This window comes from Phalangium opilio, unplaced genomic scaffold, assembly GCF_054372755.1.
Source record: "Phalangium opilio isolate 3A_F unplaced genomic scaffold, DU_Popi_V2 ptg000013l_1, whole genome shotgun sequence".
Classification (NCBI taxonomy): Eukaryota; Metazoa; Arthropoda; class Arachnida; order Opiliones; family Phalangiidae; genus Phalangium; species Phalangium opilio.
Window position 1 is genome coordinate 15216801 of NW_028324148.1, and position 19225 is coordinate 15236025.

The 19225-nt window shown below is 37.9% G+C and overlaps 2 protein-coding genes across 2 annotated transcripts; both read left to right on the plus strand.

Moving 5' to 3' along the window:
- Nucleotides 1-335: 335 nt before the first annotated feature.
- Nucleotides 336-15747, plus strand: LOC149709510 (transforming growth factor-beta receptor-associated protein 1 homolog). The gene is made up of 17 exons (XM_089864881.1): nt 336-568; nt 720-904; nt 978-1030; nt 1091-1187; nt 2454-2642; nt 2771-2872; nt 7311-7841; nt 8873-9166; nt 10685-10875; nt 10964-11032; nt 11111-11183; nt 12325-12471; nt 12553-12653; nt 12733-12844; nt 12963-13123; nt 14234-14503; nt 15400-15747. Exons 2-17 carry the CDS (start codon nt 824-826, stop codon nt 15581-15583), a joined length of 2655 nt encoding a protein of 884 aa, XP_089721007.1. The 5' UTR covers nt 336-568; nt 720-823; the 3' UTR covers nt 15584-15747.
- Nucleotides 15748-16096: 349 nt separating this feature from the next.
- Nucleotides 16097-19130, plus strand: LOC149709511 (proteasome subunit alpha type-1-like). The gene is made up of 7 exons (XM_089864882.1): nt 16097-16210; nt 16401-16547; nt 16641-16833; nt 17637-17707; nt 17835-17964; nt 18033-18184; nt 18924-19130. Exons 1-7 carry the CDS (start codon nt 16208-16210, stop codon nt 19074-19076), a joined length of 849 nt encoding a protein of 282 aa, XP_089721008.1. The 5' UTR covers nt 16097-16207; the 3' UTR covers nt 19077-19130.
- Nucleotides 19131-19225: the final 95 nt, after the last annotated feature.

Genomic DNA, 19225 nt, shown 5'->3' on the forward strand with positions numbered 1-19225 from the left:
AAAAAACAACAAGAGAATTGTGTTTTCATTTTTATAAATAGGCCTAAAGCGAAGAAATTAAGAAAATGGAGTTTGCGTGATTGAGTGCGCTATGATATCCTATACACAGCGTTATCAGTTCAGTTCAACTCGTAGTTCTAGTTTCATGTCGGGATTTTTACTGTCACCGCCGGAAAACTCCCAAAAAAAAAATTAAGTAAAAAACAACGAAAAATTGTGTTTTTATTTTTATAAATAGGCCTAAAGCGAAGAAATTAAGAAAATGCAGTTTGCGTGATTGAGTGTGCTATGACATACCATACAGCGCAATCAGTTCAGTTCAGGTCACGTATTATTATTACTCCTAGTTTCATGTCGGCATACTGTCAGCCGGAAAACTCCCCTGCTCTGTTCATTGAACTTCCAGAGTACAATATTAATTAGCTATAATTAAAATAGTTGAATAATTAAGGCGTATTATTTTAAAAATTTAGGTATAATAGTTTAATATCAATTAGGCTTAACTATTACTTATAAATATATATATTAAAATACGTCAAATAACAGCGCTGTACGTCAAATGTCAATAGTAAATATGGTTCATTTTCTTATGAATTCATGACTTATTTCAATAAATAATTGAAATTACGTCTATTTAAATGTGTTTCCACGTAAAATTCATTCCCTAAATTAGTATTTTGAGGCTAAAATTGATCGTATTGGTTTATATCTATCATTAGCCTCAATTTCAACCTAACGAAGCCATGTTCAAACGCAATTTAACATCGTAATTAATCAATTTACGTCTTTGTGATCAACTCTACAAAGTTAATCGCGAGCTCTGATGACGTTAAAAGCCTTTGATTTGCTACCAGTTATCGAAAAGGTTACCGTCGGAGTAAACCAAGCCCAAGTACACACACTTGTAAGGTTATCGTTAAAATTAATAATTTAAAGTTTTTGGCCTATTACACGTAATTTTTGTGATATCGTTACAGATTGAAGCTTTAGAATGCTGCGGGAGACATTTATACATCGGAACGTCAGACAGGTAAGATAATATAATATTTATGATTGTTATTTACAAAAAATTAAATTTTGATTATTTTAGTTATGTAATTCGTTACGTGTTGGACGAAAAATTAGTCGTCGATGCGGATTGCATTGTTATCACCAGTCAAAAAGAAAAAGGAACGCTGATACACAATGTAAGTCTTTCTTGAGCCATATGTCTAATAAACTATATAAATGTGTGCTAAACTATAAAACGTGTGCTAAACTATAAAACGTGTGCTAATCTATAAAACGTCCACTGAACTATAAAACGTCTATTATCCTATGAACACGCCTACCGAACTATAAACACGCCTACCAAACTAAAAACACGCCCATCGAACTATAAACACGCCCATCGAACTATAAACACGCCTACCGAACTATAAACACGCCTACCGAACTATAAACACGCCTACCGAACTATAAACACGCCTACCGAACTATAAACACGCCTACCGAACTATAAACGCGTCTACCGATCTATAGACACGCCTACCGACCTATAGAAACGCGTGTACCGAACTATAAACGCGTCTACCGAACTATAAACGCGTCTACCGATCTATAGACGTGTCTACCGATCTATAGACGCGTCTACCGAACTATAGACGCGTCTACCGAACTATAGACGCGTCTACCGAACTATAGACGCGTCTACCGAACTATAGACGCGTCTACCGAACTATAGACGCGTCTACCGAACTATAGACGCGTCTACCGAACTATAAACGCGTCTACCGATCTATAGACACGCCTACCGACCTATAGAAACGCGTGTACCGAACTATAAACGCGTCTACCGAACTATAAACGCGTCTACCGATCTATAGACGTGTCTACCGATCTATAGACGCGTCTACCGAACTATAGACGCGTCTACCGAACTATAGACGCGTCTACCGAACTATAGACGCGTCTACCGAACTATAGACGCGTCTACCGAACTATAGACGCGTCTACCGAACTATAGACGCGTCTACCGAACTATAGACACGCCTACCGAACTATAGACACGCCTACCGAACTATAGACACGCCTACCGATCTATAGACACGCCTACCGATCTATAGACACGCCTACCGATCTATAAACACGCCTACCTAACTCTAAACACGCCTACCGAGCTATAAGCACTTCTACCGATCTATTAACAGTCTACCGATCTATTAACACGTCTACTGATCTATTAACACGTCTACTGATCTATAAACACGCCTGCCGATCTATAAACACGTCCACCGATCTATAAACACGTCTACCGATCTATAAACACGCCTACCGATCTATAAACACGCCTACCGATCTATAAACACGCCTACCGATCTATAAACACGCCTACCGATCTATAAACACGCCTACCGATCTATTAACACGTCTTTTAAACTATAAAACATCTATTTAACTGTTTTCCAATCCAGGTGAAGAAACCTGTGGCGCAGTTGAAGGCGGTGTCAGCCTTGAATCGTTTAGTGTGTCTTTGCGATAACATTTTGATTGTGTTGGACATGTACAACCTACAAGTGATGCCTTCCTTATCGAAACTTCGCGGTATTTCCTCATTCTGCCTCAATGAAAATCCCTCCGATAATAATCCATTCACAGTGCAGGTAATTACTAATTACGCATTGTAACAGCTAGGGGACTAATTACAACAATAATTAATATTAACGGAGTTTGGTTTTTGAGTTGCTTAAAAATCTTGATGCGTTTTGTTTGTTTCTTTGTTTGTTTAAAGGTTTGCATTGCGCGTAAAAACAAGATCCATTTGTGTATCTTAACGGAGGACAAGATTCAAATGAACAGGGAATTCCCAATTCCTGAAAGTCCCTTGGCCATGGTGAGTTTTTATTGATGTCATTGGGTTCTGGGTTATGTGCTATAGGTCAGGGAGAATTTGGGAAGTGTCTGGTAGTTTAAAAATAGGTCAAAAAGGTTAAGGGTCCGGTAATTTAAAAATAGGCCAAAAACGTGAAGGAAATATCTTGGAATTTAAAAATAGGGGAAAAAACGCGAAGGAAATGTAAGGTAATTTAAAAATAGGCCAAAAAACGCATAGGAAATGTAAGGTAATTTAAAAATAGGCCAAAAAACGCGAAGGAAATGTCCGGTAATTTAAAAATAGGCCAAAAAACGCGAAGGAAATGTCCTGGAATTTAAAAATAGGCCAAAAAACGCGAAGGAAATGTCCGGTAATTTAAAAATAGGCCAAAAAAACGCGAAGGAAATGTCCGGTAATTTAAAAATAGGCCAAAAAACGCGAAGGAAATGTCCGGTAATTTAAAAATAGGCCAAAAAAACGCGAAGGAAATGTCCGGTAATTTAAAAATAGGCCAAAAAACGCGAAGGAAATGTCCGGTAATTTAAAAATAGGCCAAAAAACGCGAAGGAAATGTCCTGGAATTTAAAAATAGGCCAAAAAACGCGAAGGAAATGTCCGGTAATTTAAAAATAGGCCAAAAAAACGCGAAGGAAATGTCCGGTAATTTAAAAATAGGCCAAAAAAACGCGAAGGAAATGTCCGGTAATTTAAAAATAGGCCAAAAAAACGCGAAGGAAATGTCCGGTAATTTAAAAATAGGCCAAAAAACGCGAAGGAAATGTCCGGTAATTTAAAAATAGGCCAAAAAAACGCGAAGGAAATGTCCGGTAATTTAAAAATAGGCCAAAAGGTTCCCGTAAATTTAGGGTAATTTAAAAATAGTCCAACATAGGTCAAGGAAATATTCCGTAATTCAGGGCCCCCAGAGGTTCTATAATTCCTATAAAATCCTATATTTTAAAAACTGTCCTATAAAATCCTAGAATTTTGGCTAAAATCGGTAAAAAATCCTATAATTTTGAAATTTACGTGAATTTTAAGCAACCCATCGGTTAAACCAGGACTCGGGTCTAAAAAAGATATCATAAAATGGGGATGGTTTCCTTAGTATTGTAGCTAACTTGTTAAAAATAGCTCGGTATATGGGGGGCAAATAGGACTATAGCATATCTCAAGTAGAACCAGAGTTATGAGCCTGCAAAGTTTAGTGTAATGCTTTTCCTATGGAGGGGACATGTTTGTTTACGTTTTACTTAATTACTCGGCCCCTGTTTGTCGTAGCCCTAGGTTTTTAGTACGCTTGGATGGGGGGCAAATAGGACTATAACATACTCAAAGGACATCCCCGTATCTCTTGTAGAACCAGAGTTACGAGCCTCCAAAGTTGGGTGTAACGCTATTCCTATGGAAGGGGTGTTTTTGAACATTTCGATTAATTACTCGGCCCCTGTTTGTCGTAGCCCTAAGTCTTTAGTATGGTTGGATGGGGGACAAATTGGACTATAACATACTCAAAGGACATCACCCTATCTCTAATAGAACCAGAGTTACGAGCCTCCAAAGTTGGGTCTAATGCTATTCCTATGGAGGGGGGTATGTTTACGTTTCGGTTAATTACTCGGCCCCTGTTTGTCGTAGCCGTATGTTTTTGGCATGGTTAGATGGGGGATAAATTGGACTATAACATACTCGAAGGACATCCCCCTATCTCTAGTAGAACCTGAGTTATGAGCCTCCAAAGTTTGGTGTAATGCTATTCCTATGGAGGGGGGTATGTTTTTGAACATTTTGCTTAACTACCCGGCCCCTGTTTGCGGTACTGGTTCTTTAAAAAAATAAAAATTAATATTTTAGTGTCCTATATAATCCTATAATTCTGGAAAACCGTCCTATAAAATCCTATATTTTCATCAAAAAATATCTATAATTCCTATAAATATCTTCGAAATTCGGCTGGGGCCCTGGTAATTAAAAATAGGATAGGAAGTGGCCTGGAATTAAAAATAGGCCAAAAATGTTGAGGAAATGTCCCGGACTACAAAAATAGGACAAAAATGTTGAGGAAATGTCCCGGACTACAAAAATAGGCCAAAAATGTTGAGGAAATGTCCCGGACTACAAAAATAGGACAAAAATGTTGAGGAAATGTCCCAGACTACAAAAATAGGCCAAAAATGTTGAGGAAATGTCCCGGACTACAAAAATAGGACAAAAATGTTGAGGAAATGTTCCGGACTACAAAAATAGGCCAAAAATGTTGAGGAAATGTCCCGGACTACAAAAATAGGACAAAAATGTTGAGGAAATGTCCCGGACTACAAAAATAGGACAAAAATGTTGAGGAAATGTCCCGGACTACAAAAGTAGGACAAAAATGTTGAGGAAATGTCCCGGACTACAAAAATAGGCCAAAAATGTTGAGGAAATGTCCCGGACTACAAAAATAGGCCAAAAATGTTGAGGAAATGTCCCGGACTACAAAAGTAGGACAAAAATGTTGAGGAAATGTCCCAGACTACAAAAATAGGCCAAAAATGTTGAGGAAATGTCCCAGACTACAAAAATAGGCCAAAAATGTTGAGGAAATGTCCCGGACTACAAAAATAGGACAAAAATGTTGAGGAAATGTCCCGGACTACAAAAGTAGGACAAAAATGTTGAGGAAATGTCCCAGACTACAAAAATAGGCCAAAAATGTTGAGGAAATGTCCCGGACTACAAAAATAGGCCAAAAATGTTGAGGAAATGTCCCGGACTACAAAAATAGGACAAAAATGTTGAGGAAATGTCCCGGACTACAAAAATAGGACAAAAATGTTGAGGAAATGTCCCGGACTACAAAAATAGGACAAAAATGTTGAGGAAATGTCCCGGACTACAAAAATAGGCCAAAAATGTTGAGGAAATGTCCCGGACTACAAAAATAGGACAAAAATGTTGAGGAAATGTCCCGGACTACAAAAATAGGACAAAAATGTTGAGGAAATGTCCCGGACTACAAAAGTAGGACAAAAATGTTGAGGAAATGTCCCGGACTACAAAAATAGGCCAAAAATGTTGAGGAAATGTCCCGGACTACAAAAATAGGCCAAAAATGTTGAGGAAATGTCCCGGACTACAAAAGTAGGACAAAAATGTTGAGGAAATGTCCCAGACTACAAAAATAGGCCAAAAATGTTGAGGAAATGTCCCGGACTACAAAAATAGGCCAAAAATGTTGAGGAAATGTCCCGGACTACAAAAATAGGACAAAAATGTTGAGGAAATGTCCCGGACTACAAAAATAGGACAAAAATGTTGAGGAAATGTCCCGGACTACAAAAGTAGGACAAAAATGTTGAGGAAATGTCCCGGACTACAAAAATAGGCCAAAAATGTTGAGGAAATGTTCCGGACTACAAAAATAGGCCAAAAATGTTGAGGAAATGTCCCGGACTACAAAAATAGGACAAAAATGTTGAGGAAATGTCCCGGACTACAAAAATAGGACAAAAATGTTGAGGAAATGTTCCGGACTACAAAAATAGGCCAAAAATGTTGAGGAAATGTCCCGGACTACAAAAATAGGACAAAAATGTTGAGGAAATGTCCCGGACTACAAAAATAGGACAAAAATGTTGAGGAAATGTCCCGGACTACAAAAGTAGGACAAAAATGTTGAGGAAATGTCCCGGACTACAAAAATAGGCCAAAAATGTTGAGGAAATGTCCCGGACTACAAAAATAGGCCAAAAATGTTGAGGAAATGTCCCGGACTACAAAAGTAGGACAAAAATGTTGAGGAAATGTCCCAGACTACAAAAATAGGCCAAAAATGTTGAGGAAATGTCCCAGACTACAAAAATAGGCCAAAAATGTTGAGGAAATGTCCCGGACTACAAAAATAGGACAAAAATGTTGAGGAAATGTCCCGGACTACAAAAGTAGGACAAAAATGTTGAGGAAATGTCCCAGACTACAAAAATAGGCCAAAAATGTTGAGGAAATGTCCCGGACTACAAAAATAGGCCAAAAATGTTGAGGAAATGTCCCGGACTACAAAAATAGGACAAAAATGTTGAGGAAATGTCCCGGACTACAAAAATAGGACAAAAATGTTGAGGAAATGTCCCGGACTACAAAAATAGGACAAAAATGTTGAGGAAATGTCCCGGACTACAAAAATAGGCCAAAAATGTTGAGGAAATGTCCCGGACTACAAAAATAGGACAAAAATGTTGAGGAAATGTCCCGGACTACAAAAATAGGACAAAAATGTTGAGGAAATGTCCCGGACTACAAAAGTAGGACAAAAATGTTGAGGAAATGTCCCGGACTACAAAAATAGGACAAAAACGTGGAGGAAATGCTATGAAATTTAAAAATAGGCCAAAATTTGAAATTTTGGCAACCCTGCCATCCAAATCAATTACAACCCAATCAATCGCGATTAAATTTAAATTTAACCCTGAATCAGGCCATGGATGGTAAATTCATTTGCATCGCCATGAGCCAACATTACGCGGTAATGGACTGCGACACGGGAAACTTGCAAGACCTTTGCGATTACGATAGTTCGTCATCTGTCCCGTTTATCCGACGCATAACCAAAGAGGAGTTTCTTCTAAACGGTCCGGGCGCTTTGGGAATCTTCGTCACTAGCGCGGGAATATCGGAGCGTCCCCCGATGCCTTGGAGTAGCGAATCGGAAGTCATTTCGGTCGCCTACAGCCACCCGTACATCCTAGCGTTATCAAACGACTTTCTGTCCGTCTACAGCATCGTCGATCAAAAGGTGAAACAAAAGATCGCCTTCTTTGGCGGATCGCAATTAGGGAACTTCGACGGAAGGATTCTAGTTTCGTCTCCCGATATTATCTGCGCCCTCGTACCCGTTCCGTGGCAAAGACAAGTTGACGGACTTCTATCTGACAAAAAGGTTGAGGAAGCCCTGGAGTTGGCCAGATATTCCAATAGGGGTGCCATGCCGGAAGAACAATTCAAACAGGTAAGTGTTAAACAATCGTCGTTGACCAAGCGCGTGTGGGGACGGGTGACCCCAACGCGATCTGATTCCATAAGCGGGGGTTTAGAAAATTCCCATGTTCCATTTTAACTCCGTGTGGTTATGTAATAACAACGGAGTTATGGGCTGATACCCAGTTAGTTTGTTGGTTAGTTAGTGGGACCGTGGTGCACGCGAAAAACAGCCACTCGGATTATTGCAAAATGATTTTTGTTCCCCTTGATTTAGATATTTTGAAAAATTCAGCAACGATGCGGTTTTATCAAACTATTAATTTAGTTAAGCTATTTTTACTCCGTGTGGTTATGTTATAACAACGGAGTTATGCGCTGATAACCAGTTAGTTAGTTAGTTAGTTAGTTAGTGGGGCAATCGTGCACACGAAAAAACACTGTCACTGTTTAGCCTTGGCGAGTTGTAGGGTGTTGTCGTGTGGTTTTGTAATAACAACGGAGTTATGCGCTGATACCCAGTTAGTTAGTTAGTTAGTTAGTGGGGCCATCGTACACACGAAAAAACACTGTCACTGTTTAGCCTTGGCGAGTTCTGTCACTGTTTAGCCTTGGTGAGTTGTAGGGTGTTGTCGTGTGGTTATGTAATAACAACGGAGTTATGGATTGATACCCAGTTAGTTAGTTAGTGGGGCCGTCATGCACACGAATAAAAGAAACACTGTCACTGTATAGCCTTAGCGAGTTGTAGGGTGTTGTCGTGTGGTTTTGTAATAACATCGGAGTTATGGATTGATACCCAGTTAGTTAGTTAGTTAGTGGGACCGTCATGCACACGGAAAAGAAACACTGTCACTGTATAGCCTTAGCGAGTTGTAGGGTGTTGTCGTGTGGTTTTGTAAAAACATCGGGAGTTATTGATTGATAACCAGTTGGTTAGTTAGTTAGTGGGGTTGTTGTACACGCGAAAAAATCAGCCACTTTATAGACTTAGCGAGTTGTAGGGTGTTATTGTAAAGCACACGGAGTATTGCGAAATGATTTTTGCACCGCTTGTTTTAGATATTTCGAACAATTCAACAACGATGCGGTTTCATCAAACTATCGCAATTTGAATTTAGTCAAGCTCGGGAGTTGTTTCTAAATGGACAACTCGACGTTCGAGAGTTAATCAGTCTTTATAGCAATCTGTTATCGACGAAATCGACGTTCGTCAGGTGCCAGCCACCTTTGCACGAAATACCGAACGTTAACGAACTCTGTCAGGACGAAAGTGATTTGAAGAAATTCAAAGATTTCCTTCTCATGTATTTGGAGGATATAAGGAATAACGTCACTGATATGGAACGCAGAATAGTTAGTTCAGTTCTCTTCATTGCATTCAAAGTCTCGTGAAATAATAACAATAAAGTTAAGGTGCGATCGATGCTGATCCGAATATTTGCGTGATTTCCCCCGAAATTCATTCGTATATTCGTCAATTTTTGACCGATTTCGACGATTTTGGGTGCATTTTAAAGATTTATACGATACAAATCTAAACAATGTTCAAAATTACTTCGTTTGGGCTCATTTTGAAGCAAATATTATGATTTATTCGCTACAAATTATAAAACCCACGCCCCTTTCTCCGAAATTTGTCCGTAACTTCCTTAATCTTTGTCCGATTTAGTCGTTTTTGGGCTCATTTTGAAGCAAATATTATGATTTATTCGCTACAAATTAAAAAACCCGCGCCCCTTTTCCCTGAAATTCCTTCGTAACTTCGTTACTTTTTGTCCGATTTTGATGTTTTTGGGCTAATTTTGAAGCAAATATTATGATTTATTCGCTACAAATTTAAAAGCCACGCCCCTTTCTCCGAAATTCCTTCTTAACTTCCTTAATCTTTGTCCGATTTCGTCGTTTTTGGGCTCGTTTTGAACCTAATATTGAGCTTTATTCAATGCAATACTAAACATCCCCGGTTTTGCCCGAAATTCCTTCGTAACTTGGTCAATTTTGGTCCGATTTCGGAGTTTTAAGCCTGGTTCCCACTTGGCGAAAATAGGGCGAAACTTCAACGCGAAATGATCAGCGCGATAAAATTGAGCGAATTTTTGATATTCGCCGGCAAAAAATCGTATTCGCGGAACTGAGCGACTTGTTCTATTTTTTTAGTCGAGACGAAAAGGGGAAACAAATTCGCCCTAAAAGCAACCAATCAAAACCCAGATTCAGAATTTTGTAATGCCTCCTCTCTTTTGATTAGAATTATCTGTCGATCACTTAAGTTTTATTTTAAGCCTACTACTGTTTTATGTTTTAGCAAAACACAAATACACAATCGGGGAACATCGGTTACAATATATAAGTGAAAACTACATTGATAGAATCTAAATTAAAGTTCTGATAATTCAATATTTCTTTACCTGAAGAAACTCGTGGTCACCTCTCATTTCCCGAAAGACATTTTTGAAACGTTAAATTTAAACAAAGGCCATTTTCATTATTTATTTTGTTTAGGTTTTCCATTTTTAATTCGCAAGAAAATAATTAGGCTTAACGTGAAAGAAAATCTCGCGCGCGATCTCATCAAATTTCGCGCTAAATGGGAACGCCGGCTCTGGCGAATAAATAATCGTCAAGAAGTTTCAGCCGGCGAATACACATTTCGCGTGCTTTTTTTCGCCAAGTGGGAACCAGGCTTAAGAGGTAATTTTGAAGTCTCTAATGACCAGTATTCCATGGTTCGTACAACATAGTGAACCTGGAAATATCAGTGGTTTCCTAAGTTTATTCGCCTCTATCTAAATACCTGAACTCGGTTTTGTTTCACGAGACTTTAATTAACTTTAAATGAATTAGAATTAACTATTAAATAATTAACATTAGGATTTAGACACGGCGCTTTTGAATTTGTACGCCGAGAATCATTCGAATTCGTTATTCGATTTTGTATTGAAAGCGACTTGCGACGTTAAAGAGACTGAGTCGATATTGCTGCAAAATAAGCAATATCACGCTTTAGCAATTTGTTGCCAAAAACGGGGGGAAACTGAGAAGGCCTTACAGCTATGGAATAAGTAATTATTATTATTATTATTAATTCCCCGACCGTTATATTTAAGTTAATTTAATTGAATTAACGATCGACGTTTAATTCGTCATCAGATTATTAACGGGCGCTCTTCAAGACGAGTTTTTCCCTGGAATTGCATTCCTAATTACATTCCTTACAAAGTAAGGGAGAGAAATCACTACGAGTTTAATTTAGTTTAATTTAATTTTGATTGGTTTAAATCGTTTAATTGGTTTTAGTTTAAATGATTATAATTTATTATGGAAATACTCCGAGGTGGTTTTGGATCTGGATGAAGAACAAGGTGTAAAGGTAGGTGAAGCTTTTATATAATGATGTAGTTCAACTTGGATAAGTCGCGTTGCGTCGTGAATAAGTCGCGTAAAGTATTCGCATCGCGAGTAATTCGTGTTATAAGTTGCATTGCTTCGCAAATAATTTTGCATAGCGAATAAATTTATTTTGTATCGCGAGTAATACATATTACATTGCAAATAAGTCGTTTTGTAATCCGAATAAGTTGCCTTGTAATGCGAATAAGTTGTCTTGTAATGCGAATAAGTTGTGTTGTAATGCGAAAAAGTCGTGTTGTAATGCGAAAAAGTCGTGTTGTAATGCGAAAAAGTCGTGTTGTAATGCGAAAAAGTCGTGTTGTAATGCGAAAAAGTCGTGTTGTAATGCGAAAAAGTCGTGTTGTAATGCGAAAAAGTCGTGTTGTAATGCGAATAAATCGTGTTGTAATGCGAATAATTCGTGTTGTAATGCGAATAAATCGTGTTGTAATGCGAATAATTCGTGTTGTAATGCGAATAATTCGTGTTGTAATGCGAATAATTCGTGTTGTAATGCGAATAATTCGTGTTGTAATGCGAATAATTCGTGTTGTAATGCGAATAATTCGTGTTGTAATGCGAATAATTCGTGTTGTAATGCGAATAATTCGTGTTGTAATGCGAATAATTCGTGTTGTAATGCGAATAAGTTGTATTGAATGCGAATAATTCGTGTTGTAATGCGAATAAGTTGTATTTAATGCGAATAAGTCGTGTTGCAATTCGAATAAGTCGTGTTGCAATTCGAATAAGTCGTGTTGCAATTCGAATAAGTCTTGTTGCAATTCGAATAAGTCGTGTTGCAATTCGAATAAGTCGTGTTGCAATTCGAATAAGTCGTGTTGCAATTCGAATAAGTTGTATTGTAACGCGAATAAGTCGTTTTACATTGGGAATGTCGTGTTTCGATGCGAATAAGTCGTGATGCAATGCGAATAAGTCGAATTACATCGCGAATAAGTCGTGTTGCAACAAAACATCGTCGCCAGTAATACGTGTTACAAATTGTGTCATATCGCGAAGTAATTGTAGTTGCCGAGATTTGCCTTAACTTCGTATAGTTTCGCAAGAATAATTTGAAGTATTTGATATATTTCCAAACATTACGTGGAATGTTATAGATATTTACGGATCGCGGTGATATTTACGAAACGGCATCAAATCCGGAACAAGGATTAAAAGCCGAATCTGTAGTCAATTTCCTCCAAAGATACAACCTAGCTGTATTAAAATTACTCGAAAATTTAATTTATGAACGAAAATTCAAGGTAAAAACCTTGAAATTCTTGAACCGCCGTTAAAATAATAAAACTTAAAAAAACCTAAAAAACTTCAATTTAATTTTGCAGAAGGAAAAATTCCATACACATTTAGCCGTATTATATTTAGACAAAGTGAAAGCGCTTTCGAAAGAAACTCAATTAGACTCGAGCAAAATGAAAACCGCCAGGTAATACCTCGCCGCCATTTTGTTTTATTGAAAAACGAGCTAATTGTTCCGAGATTAATTGTTCGGCGATTTGTGGTAGACAGCATTTGCAACGCTTCTTGAAATTCTCCAAAAATTATCGAATACAGCTGATCTTGGGAAAGGTCTCCGAACACAAGTTGGATTTTGAGTCCGCCATTTTGTATGGAAAGGTAATAATTATAATAGCAGCCTCGGACCTTTTTCAATTGTCTTTTTGGTGGAAGATTTGGTTTTATTTTGACCGGGTTTTTTGGGTTCTTTTTGAGGTTTTTCTTTTGTCTTTTGTAGTTGGAGGATCACGATAAAGCTTTGCGTATTTTGGTCCATAAGTTGAATGATTACGCATCGGCCGAAACGTATTGCGCCGAGAATTCTGCCGGACGCGAGATCAAGTATAAACAGAAGTTGTTTCATACTCTCCTCGGAGTTTACCTCGATCCCACTTTAGAGTAAGTACCACTTAAGATATGGCATTTTGGTTTTGTCGTGCTTTATTAAGTGTAAGTAATGCGAGTAGGTCATTTTGCATCAACAGTTTTTTTATTAATTTGCGATTGAGTCGTTTTACATCGCCGATAAGTCCTTTTTCATCGCGAATAAGTCCTTTTATATCGCGAATAAGTCCTTTTATATCGCGAATAAGGCCTTTTTCATCGTGAATAAGTCCTTTTCTTCGCGGAAAAAGTCCTTTTACATCATGAATGAGCTGTTTTTCATCGCGAATAAGTCCTTTTCCATCGCGAATAAGGCCTTTTTCATCGCGAATAAGTCCTTTTCTTCGCGGAAAAAGTCCTTTTACATCATGAATGAGCTGTTTTTCATCGCGAATAAGTCCTTTTCCATCGCGAATAAGTCCTTTTTCGTCGCGAATAAACCCTTTTTCATCGCGAATAAATCCTTTTTCGCCGCGAATAAATCCTTTTTCGTCGCGAATAAACCCTTTTTCATCGCGAATAAATCCTTTTTCGTCGCGAATAAACCCTTTTTCATCGCGAATAAACCCTTTTTCGTCGCGGATAAACCCTTTTTCATCGCGAATAAATCCTTTTTCATCGCGAATAAATCCTTTTTCGTCGCGAATAAACCCTTTTTCATCGCGAATAAACCCTTTTTCATCGCGAATAAGTCCGTTTTCATCGCGAATAAGTCCTTTTACATCCCGAATAAGTCCTTTTACATCCCGAATAAGTCCTTTTACATCGCGACTAAATCCTTTTTCATCGCGAATAAGTCGTTTTACATCGCGAATAAGTCGTTTTACATCACGAATAAGTCGTTTTACATCGCGAATAAGTCGTTTTTCATCGCGAATAAGTCGTTTTACATTGAGAGTAAAGTTTAACGCCGCGAATAACTGGAGTTTCTTGACTTGCTTCTCGAATAAGTCCTTTTGCAGCGCGAGTAATTCGTGGAAAATTGCGATTCAGTCGTGTCACGTCGCTAAAACTAAAATTTTAATCGCGAATTATCTGAGTTCCATCGCAATTAACAGTTTATCGCGAATAAAATTGATCCATTTTCATCGCGAATGAAGAGCATTCTTGTTATTTGTCGCGCAGTAGCCATTCCAGGGAGGTTCTTTTAGAACCGGCGATCAAACTCCTTAACAGCGACGTAGTCGAGTTTGACACGGCGAAAGTACTCCAACTGTTGCCCTCTGATTGGTCCGTTAATGTACTGGACAAGTTTCTGCACAGATCGTTAAGACTGAACACGCATCGCTACAGAACGTCGCACGTTGAACAAGCGCTCGCCCGACAAAAAACCATTCAATTTCAGTTTCAGAAATTTCATTACTCATCCGGGATTGTCAGCCTCACCGAAGATAGGTAGGTCATGACGCAATGAACGCGTTTCGTCATAATACTTTTATATTCGGGGTTGTTAATGACTAGTTAGGGAAAATGCTCGGGGGAATTTATAAATAGGCCTAAAGCAGTAGAAGTTATTTAAAAACTTACAAAAATAGGCGTAAATGTTCGGGGGACTTGTAAAAATAGGACTAAATCTTCGGGGGTTTCAAAAATAGGCCTGAATGTTCGGGGTTTGTAAAAATAGGCGTAAATATTCGGGGTTTGTAAAAATAGGCCTAAATGTTCGGGGTTTGTAAAAATAGGCCTGTAAAAATAGGCCTAAATGTTCGGGGTTTGTAAAAATAGGCCTAATTGTTCGGGGATTTGTAAAATAGGTCTAAATGTTCAGACAACTTATGAAAGTAGGCCTAAATGTTCAGAAAACTTATGAAAGTAGGCCTAAATGTTCGGAAAACTTATGAAAGTAGGCCTAAATGTTCGGAAAACTTATGAAAGTAGGCCTAAATGTTCGGAAAACTTATGAAAGTAGGCCTAAATGTTCGGACAACTTATGAAAGTAGGCCTAAATGTTCGGAAAACTTATGAAAGTAGGCCTAAATGTTCGGAAAACTTATGAAAGTAGGCCTAAATGTTCGGACAACTTATGAAAGTAGGCCTAAATGTTCGGACAACTTATGAAAGTAGGCCTAAATGTTCGGACAACTTACGAAAGTAGGCCTAAATGTTCGGACAACTTATGAAAGTAGGCCTAAATGTTCGGACAACTTATGAAAGTAGGCCTAAATGTTCGGACAACTTACGAAAGTAGGCCTAAATGTTAGGGAAACTTATAAAAATAATCCAAAATTAACAATGGACCAAATTATTTCAAATTATGCTTAATTTGAATTGGCCTATATTTGTTTGGTCAGGTTATGCACGGTTTGTCACAAGGCGTTTACCGAGCCGGTGTTCGCGTGGTATCCAAACAGTTTAGTGACGCACGTTCATTGCGCAAGGAACTTTCGTTGTCCCGTATCGGGTAGAACGTTTTCGGGCCCCCCTCCCCAACCGAACGATAAATGGACGGATAATGGTGAACACAATCCCCCCTGATTAAAGAAATTAGGTATAAATTTAATTCAAATTAATTAATTATTATGGAAATGTAGGCCTCATCATTTCGTAACCGGTAATAATGAAAATTATAAGACCAAAGTTAAAATCACGTAAAATACCAATTATTATATATAATAAAATAAAATTTGTTTATTATCAAATTTTGTCTCTTTTTTTGTCTAATTAAGTTATTTAAATTGAATTAAATTATTTTTAATTTTATCCCCGGTGTTAGATTGGTAAGAGGCTCATCGGTTTTCTTGTTCAGTTGCACTGAACGCAACAAAAAATTATTTGTCAGGTAAAACCAGGTTAATTTTATGTACTTTAGTCAGAATGAAAGTTTAATTACCATGAATTAAATAACTAAACGATCGTATTTAAAATGATATTAAAAATCTAATTAAATATTTACCGGTGTCGTTCAGTGCTTGAAACAAAATAACCGTTTGAACCAAACAGTTTACGTTCGTCTGCTTATATTTCCCAGGTAAATTTCTAATCTTGTAGTACATTCATTAGTCCTTGCAGGGTTTCAAGTGAATCAGCGTTTTGAGTTTTTGACACAAGGGAGTTTTAGCGTGTGGTTCTTATTCGCAGCATAATTAACTTCAGTTTAAAATGGTAATTATATTTAATTTAATTTTAATTAAACGTTGAAAATCTAAATAACGTAAACGTACGGAAAACGTACATTTACAATTAGGCCTAAGTGTTGTTGTAATTTATTGAACTAGCTTTGAAGTGTTGTGGTTTCTTAAGTTTAATTACGGAATAATTAATTTAATTTTAATTGTATTTAATTATTTCTTAGTTCAGGAATCAATACGATAATGACGTCACCGTGTGGAGTCCTCAGGGACGGCTGCATCAAGTGGAATACGCCATGGAAGCTGTTAAACAAGGTTCGGCTACCGTTGGAATCAAAAACTCAACTCATGCTGTTCTTGTCGCTTTAAAGGTACAGTTATTTTCATTAATTACTTGTGTTTTAATTAATTTAATGAAGGATTTCATTGGAAACTAATGAGTTTATTGTTATTTGTTGAATTAGAGAGCTTCTTCTGAACTTTCTGCCCATCAGAAGAAGATTTTCTCAATTGATAATCACGTTGGGATGTCCATTGCTGGTTTGACGGCAGACGCCAGATTGTTGAGCAAATATTTGAGAACTGAGTGCTTGAATCATAGATATTCTTATGATTCAGCTTTACCAGTGAACAGATTGGTTTCTGCCTTAGGAAATAGTAAGCCTATTTTTTAAAAATATATTAATTCCATCAAGAACAGGTTAATTTCATCCAAAAACATGTTAATTTCATCCAAAAACGCGTTAATTTCATCCAAAAACGCGTTAATTTCATCCAAAAACGCATTAATTTCATCCAAAAACGCGTTAATTTCATCCGAAAACGCGTTAATTTCATCCGAAAACGCGTTAATTTCATCCGACAACGCGTTAATTTCATCCGAAAACGGGTTAATTCCAGCCAAAAATGCGTTAATTCCTTCCGAAAACGGGTTAATTTCATCCAAAAAGGATTGACCTCATCCAAAAACTGATTAATATAATTAATAAACAGAGTAATATCATTCAAAAACACGTTAATCACATCATAAAACACGTTAATCTCATCATGAAACACTTTAATCTCATCATAAAACGCGTTAACCTCATCAAAAACGCGTTAACCTCATCAAAAACGCGTTAACCTCGTCAAAAAAGCGTTAACCTCGTCAAAATACGCGTTAAACTCATCAAAATACGCGTTAAACTCATTAAAATACGCGTTAAACTCATCAAAATACGCGTTAAACTCGTCAAAATACGCGTTAAACTCATCAAAATACGCGTTAAACTCGTCAAAAAACTCGTTAAACTCATTAAAATACGCGTTAAACTCATCAAAAAACTCGTTAATATCATCAAAAAACTCGTTAATACCATCCAAAACGCATTAATTGATGATATTAACGCGTTTTTGATGAGTTTAACGCGTTAATATCATCAAAAAACGCGTTATTCTCATTCCTAATTTAATTTCTTTAGAAATGCAAGTTTGCACTCAACGGTACGATCGCCGACCTTATGGTGTTGGACTTCTAGTAGCTGGCTATGATGTAAAAACATACCTTTTAACACTTCCAACCTTAGAAGGAACCAAAACTTTCAATCCTACCACCATAATTTTGGTTCCTTCCGAGCTAACCCTAAATCCCTCCCCTGACAAATTAACAATAATTTCAGGACCAAGGCCCTCACATCTACCAAACATGTCCATCCGCTAATTACTTTGATTGTAAAGCGATGGCAATTGGCGCTCGCTCCCAATCAGCCAGAACTTATCTAGAAAAACATTTGGACACTTTTAAGAGCAGTTAGTAATTGCGGGTTTAATCCCCCAAAGAACGCGTTAAACTAATTAATTTTAATTAATTTCGGCAGCCAATTTAGAGGAATTGGTCAAACACGCGTTGAGGGCTTTGAGGGAATGCCTCCCAAATGAGGTTGAACTCTCAACCAAGAATGTTTCCATCGCTATTGTGGGAAAGGGACACGATTTTAAGGTCTTTGACGATGAAGGCGTGGCTCAATACGTATCCTTATGTGATTAGTTTAGGCCTACAACAAGGATTAGGCCCGATTTGGTCTACTGGGAAGATTAAGCCTAATTTGGTCTACTAGTTCTGGTATTAGGCTTAATTTGGTTTACTACAACTGGGATTAGGCTTAATTTGAGGCCCAGCCCGATTTGGTCTACTGGGAGGATTAGGCCCGATTTGGTCTACTGGGAGGATTAAGCCTAATTTGGTCTACTAGTACTGGGATTAGGCTTAATTTGGTTTACTACAACTGGGATAGGCCCAGCCCAATTAGGTCTACTGGGAGGATTAGGCCCGATTTGGTCTACTGGGAGGATTAGGCCTGATTTGGTCTACAGGGAGGATTAGGCCCGATTTGGTCTACTGGGAGGATTAAGCCTAATTTGGTCTACTAGTACTGGGATTAGGCTTAATTTGATTAACTACTACTGGGAGAGGCCCAGCCCAATTAGGTTTACTGGGAGGATTAGGCCCGATTTGGTCTACTGGGAGGATTAGGCCCGATTTGGTCTACTGGGAGGATTAGGCCCGATTAGGTCTACTGGGAGGATTAGGCCCGATTAGGTCTACTGGGAGGATTACGCCCGATTAGGTCTACTGGGAGGATTAGGCCCGATTAGGTCTACTGGGAGGATTAGGCCCGATTTAGTCTACTGGGAGGATTAGGCCTGATTTGGTCTACTGGGAGGATTAGGCTTAAGGATGCATTTTCCTTAATGGTATACTTGTTCAGTTGGCTGGTATTGAGGGTGAGGAAAGATCGCGTCATCACCCTCCGGCTACTTCGACTGACGCATCCATGGATGAGGATAAGACCCAACCGGAAGGTGGAATGGCGGGACCGGAAGTGGCCACCGCAACAGAAGAACACATGAGCATAGATTAATCTGTTTATTGCGTGTATCTCTTGATTTATCTCAATTAAATATTTTCCAAATTATGTTGCGTCTCATTTCTTGTCTTATTGCCTCGCTTATTAAAAATAGTTTTACAAAATTTAATTAAAGTAGTTATTGAAATATTTTAATTTTCAGC

Coding starts and splice junctions, on each gene's coding strand:
- LOC149709510 (XM_089864881.1), top strand. CDS start 824: ATGACGTTAAAAGCCTTTGATTTGCTACCAGTTATCGAAAAGGTTACC. Junction 2,643..2,770: donor ATAATCCATTCACAGTGCAG/GTAATTACTAAT, acceptor GTTTGTTTAAAG/GTTTGCATTGCGCGTAAAAA. Junction 10,876..10,963: donor GCCTTACAGCTATGGAATAA/GTAATTATTATT, acceptor ATTCGTCATCAG/ATTATTAACGGGCGCTCTTC.
- LOC149709511 (XM_089864882.1), top strand. Junction 17,708..17,834: donor TTCTAGTAGCTGGCTATGAT/GTAAAAACATAC, acceptor CAATAATTTCAG/GACCAAGGCCCTCACATCTA. Junction 18,185..18,923: donor ATGAAGGCGTGGCTCAATAC/GTATCCTTATGT, acceptor ATACTTGTTCAG/TTGGCTGGTATTGAGGGTGA.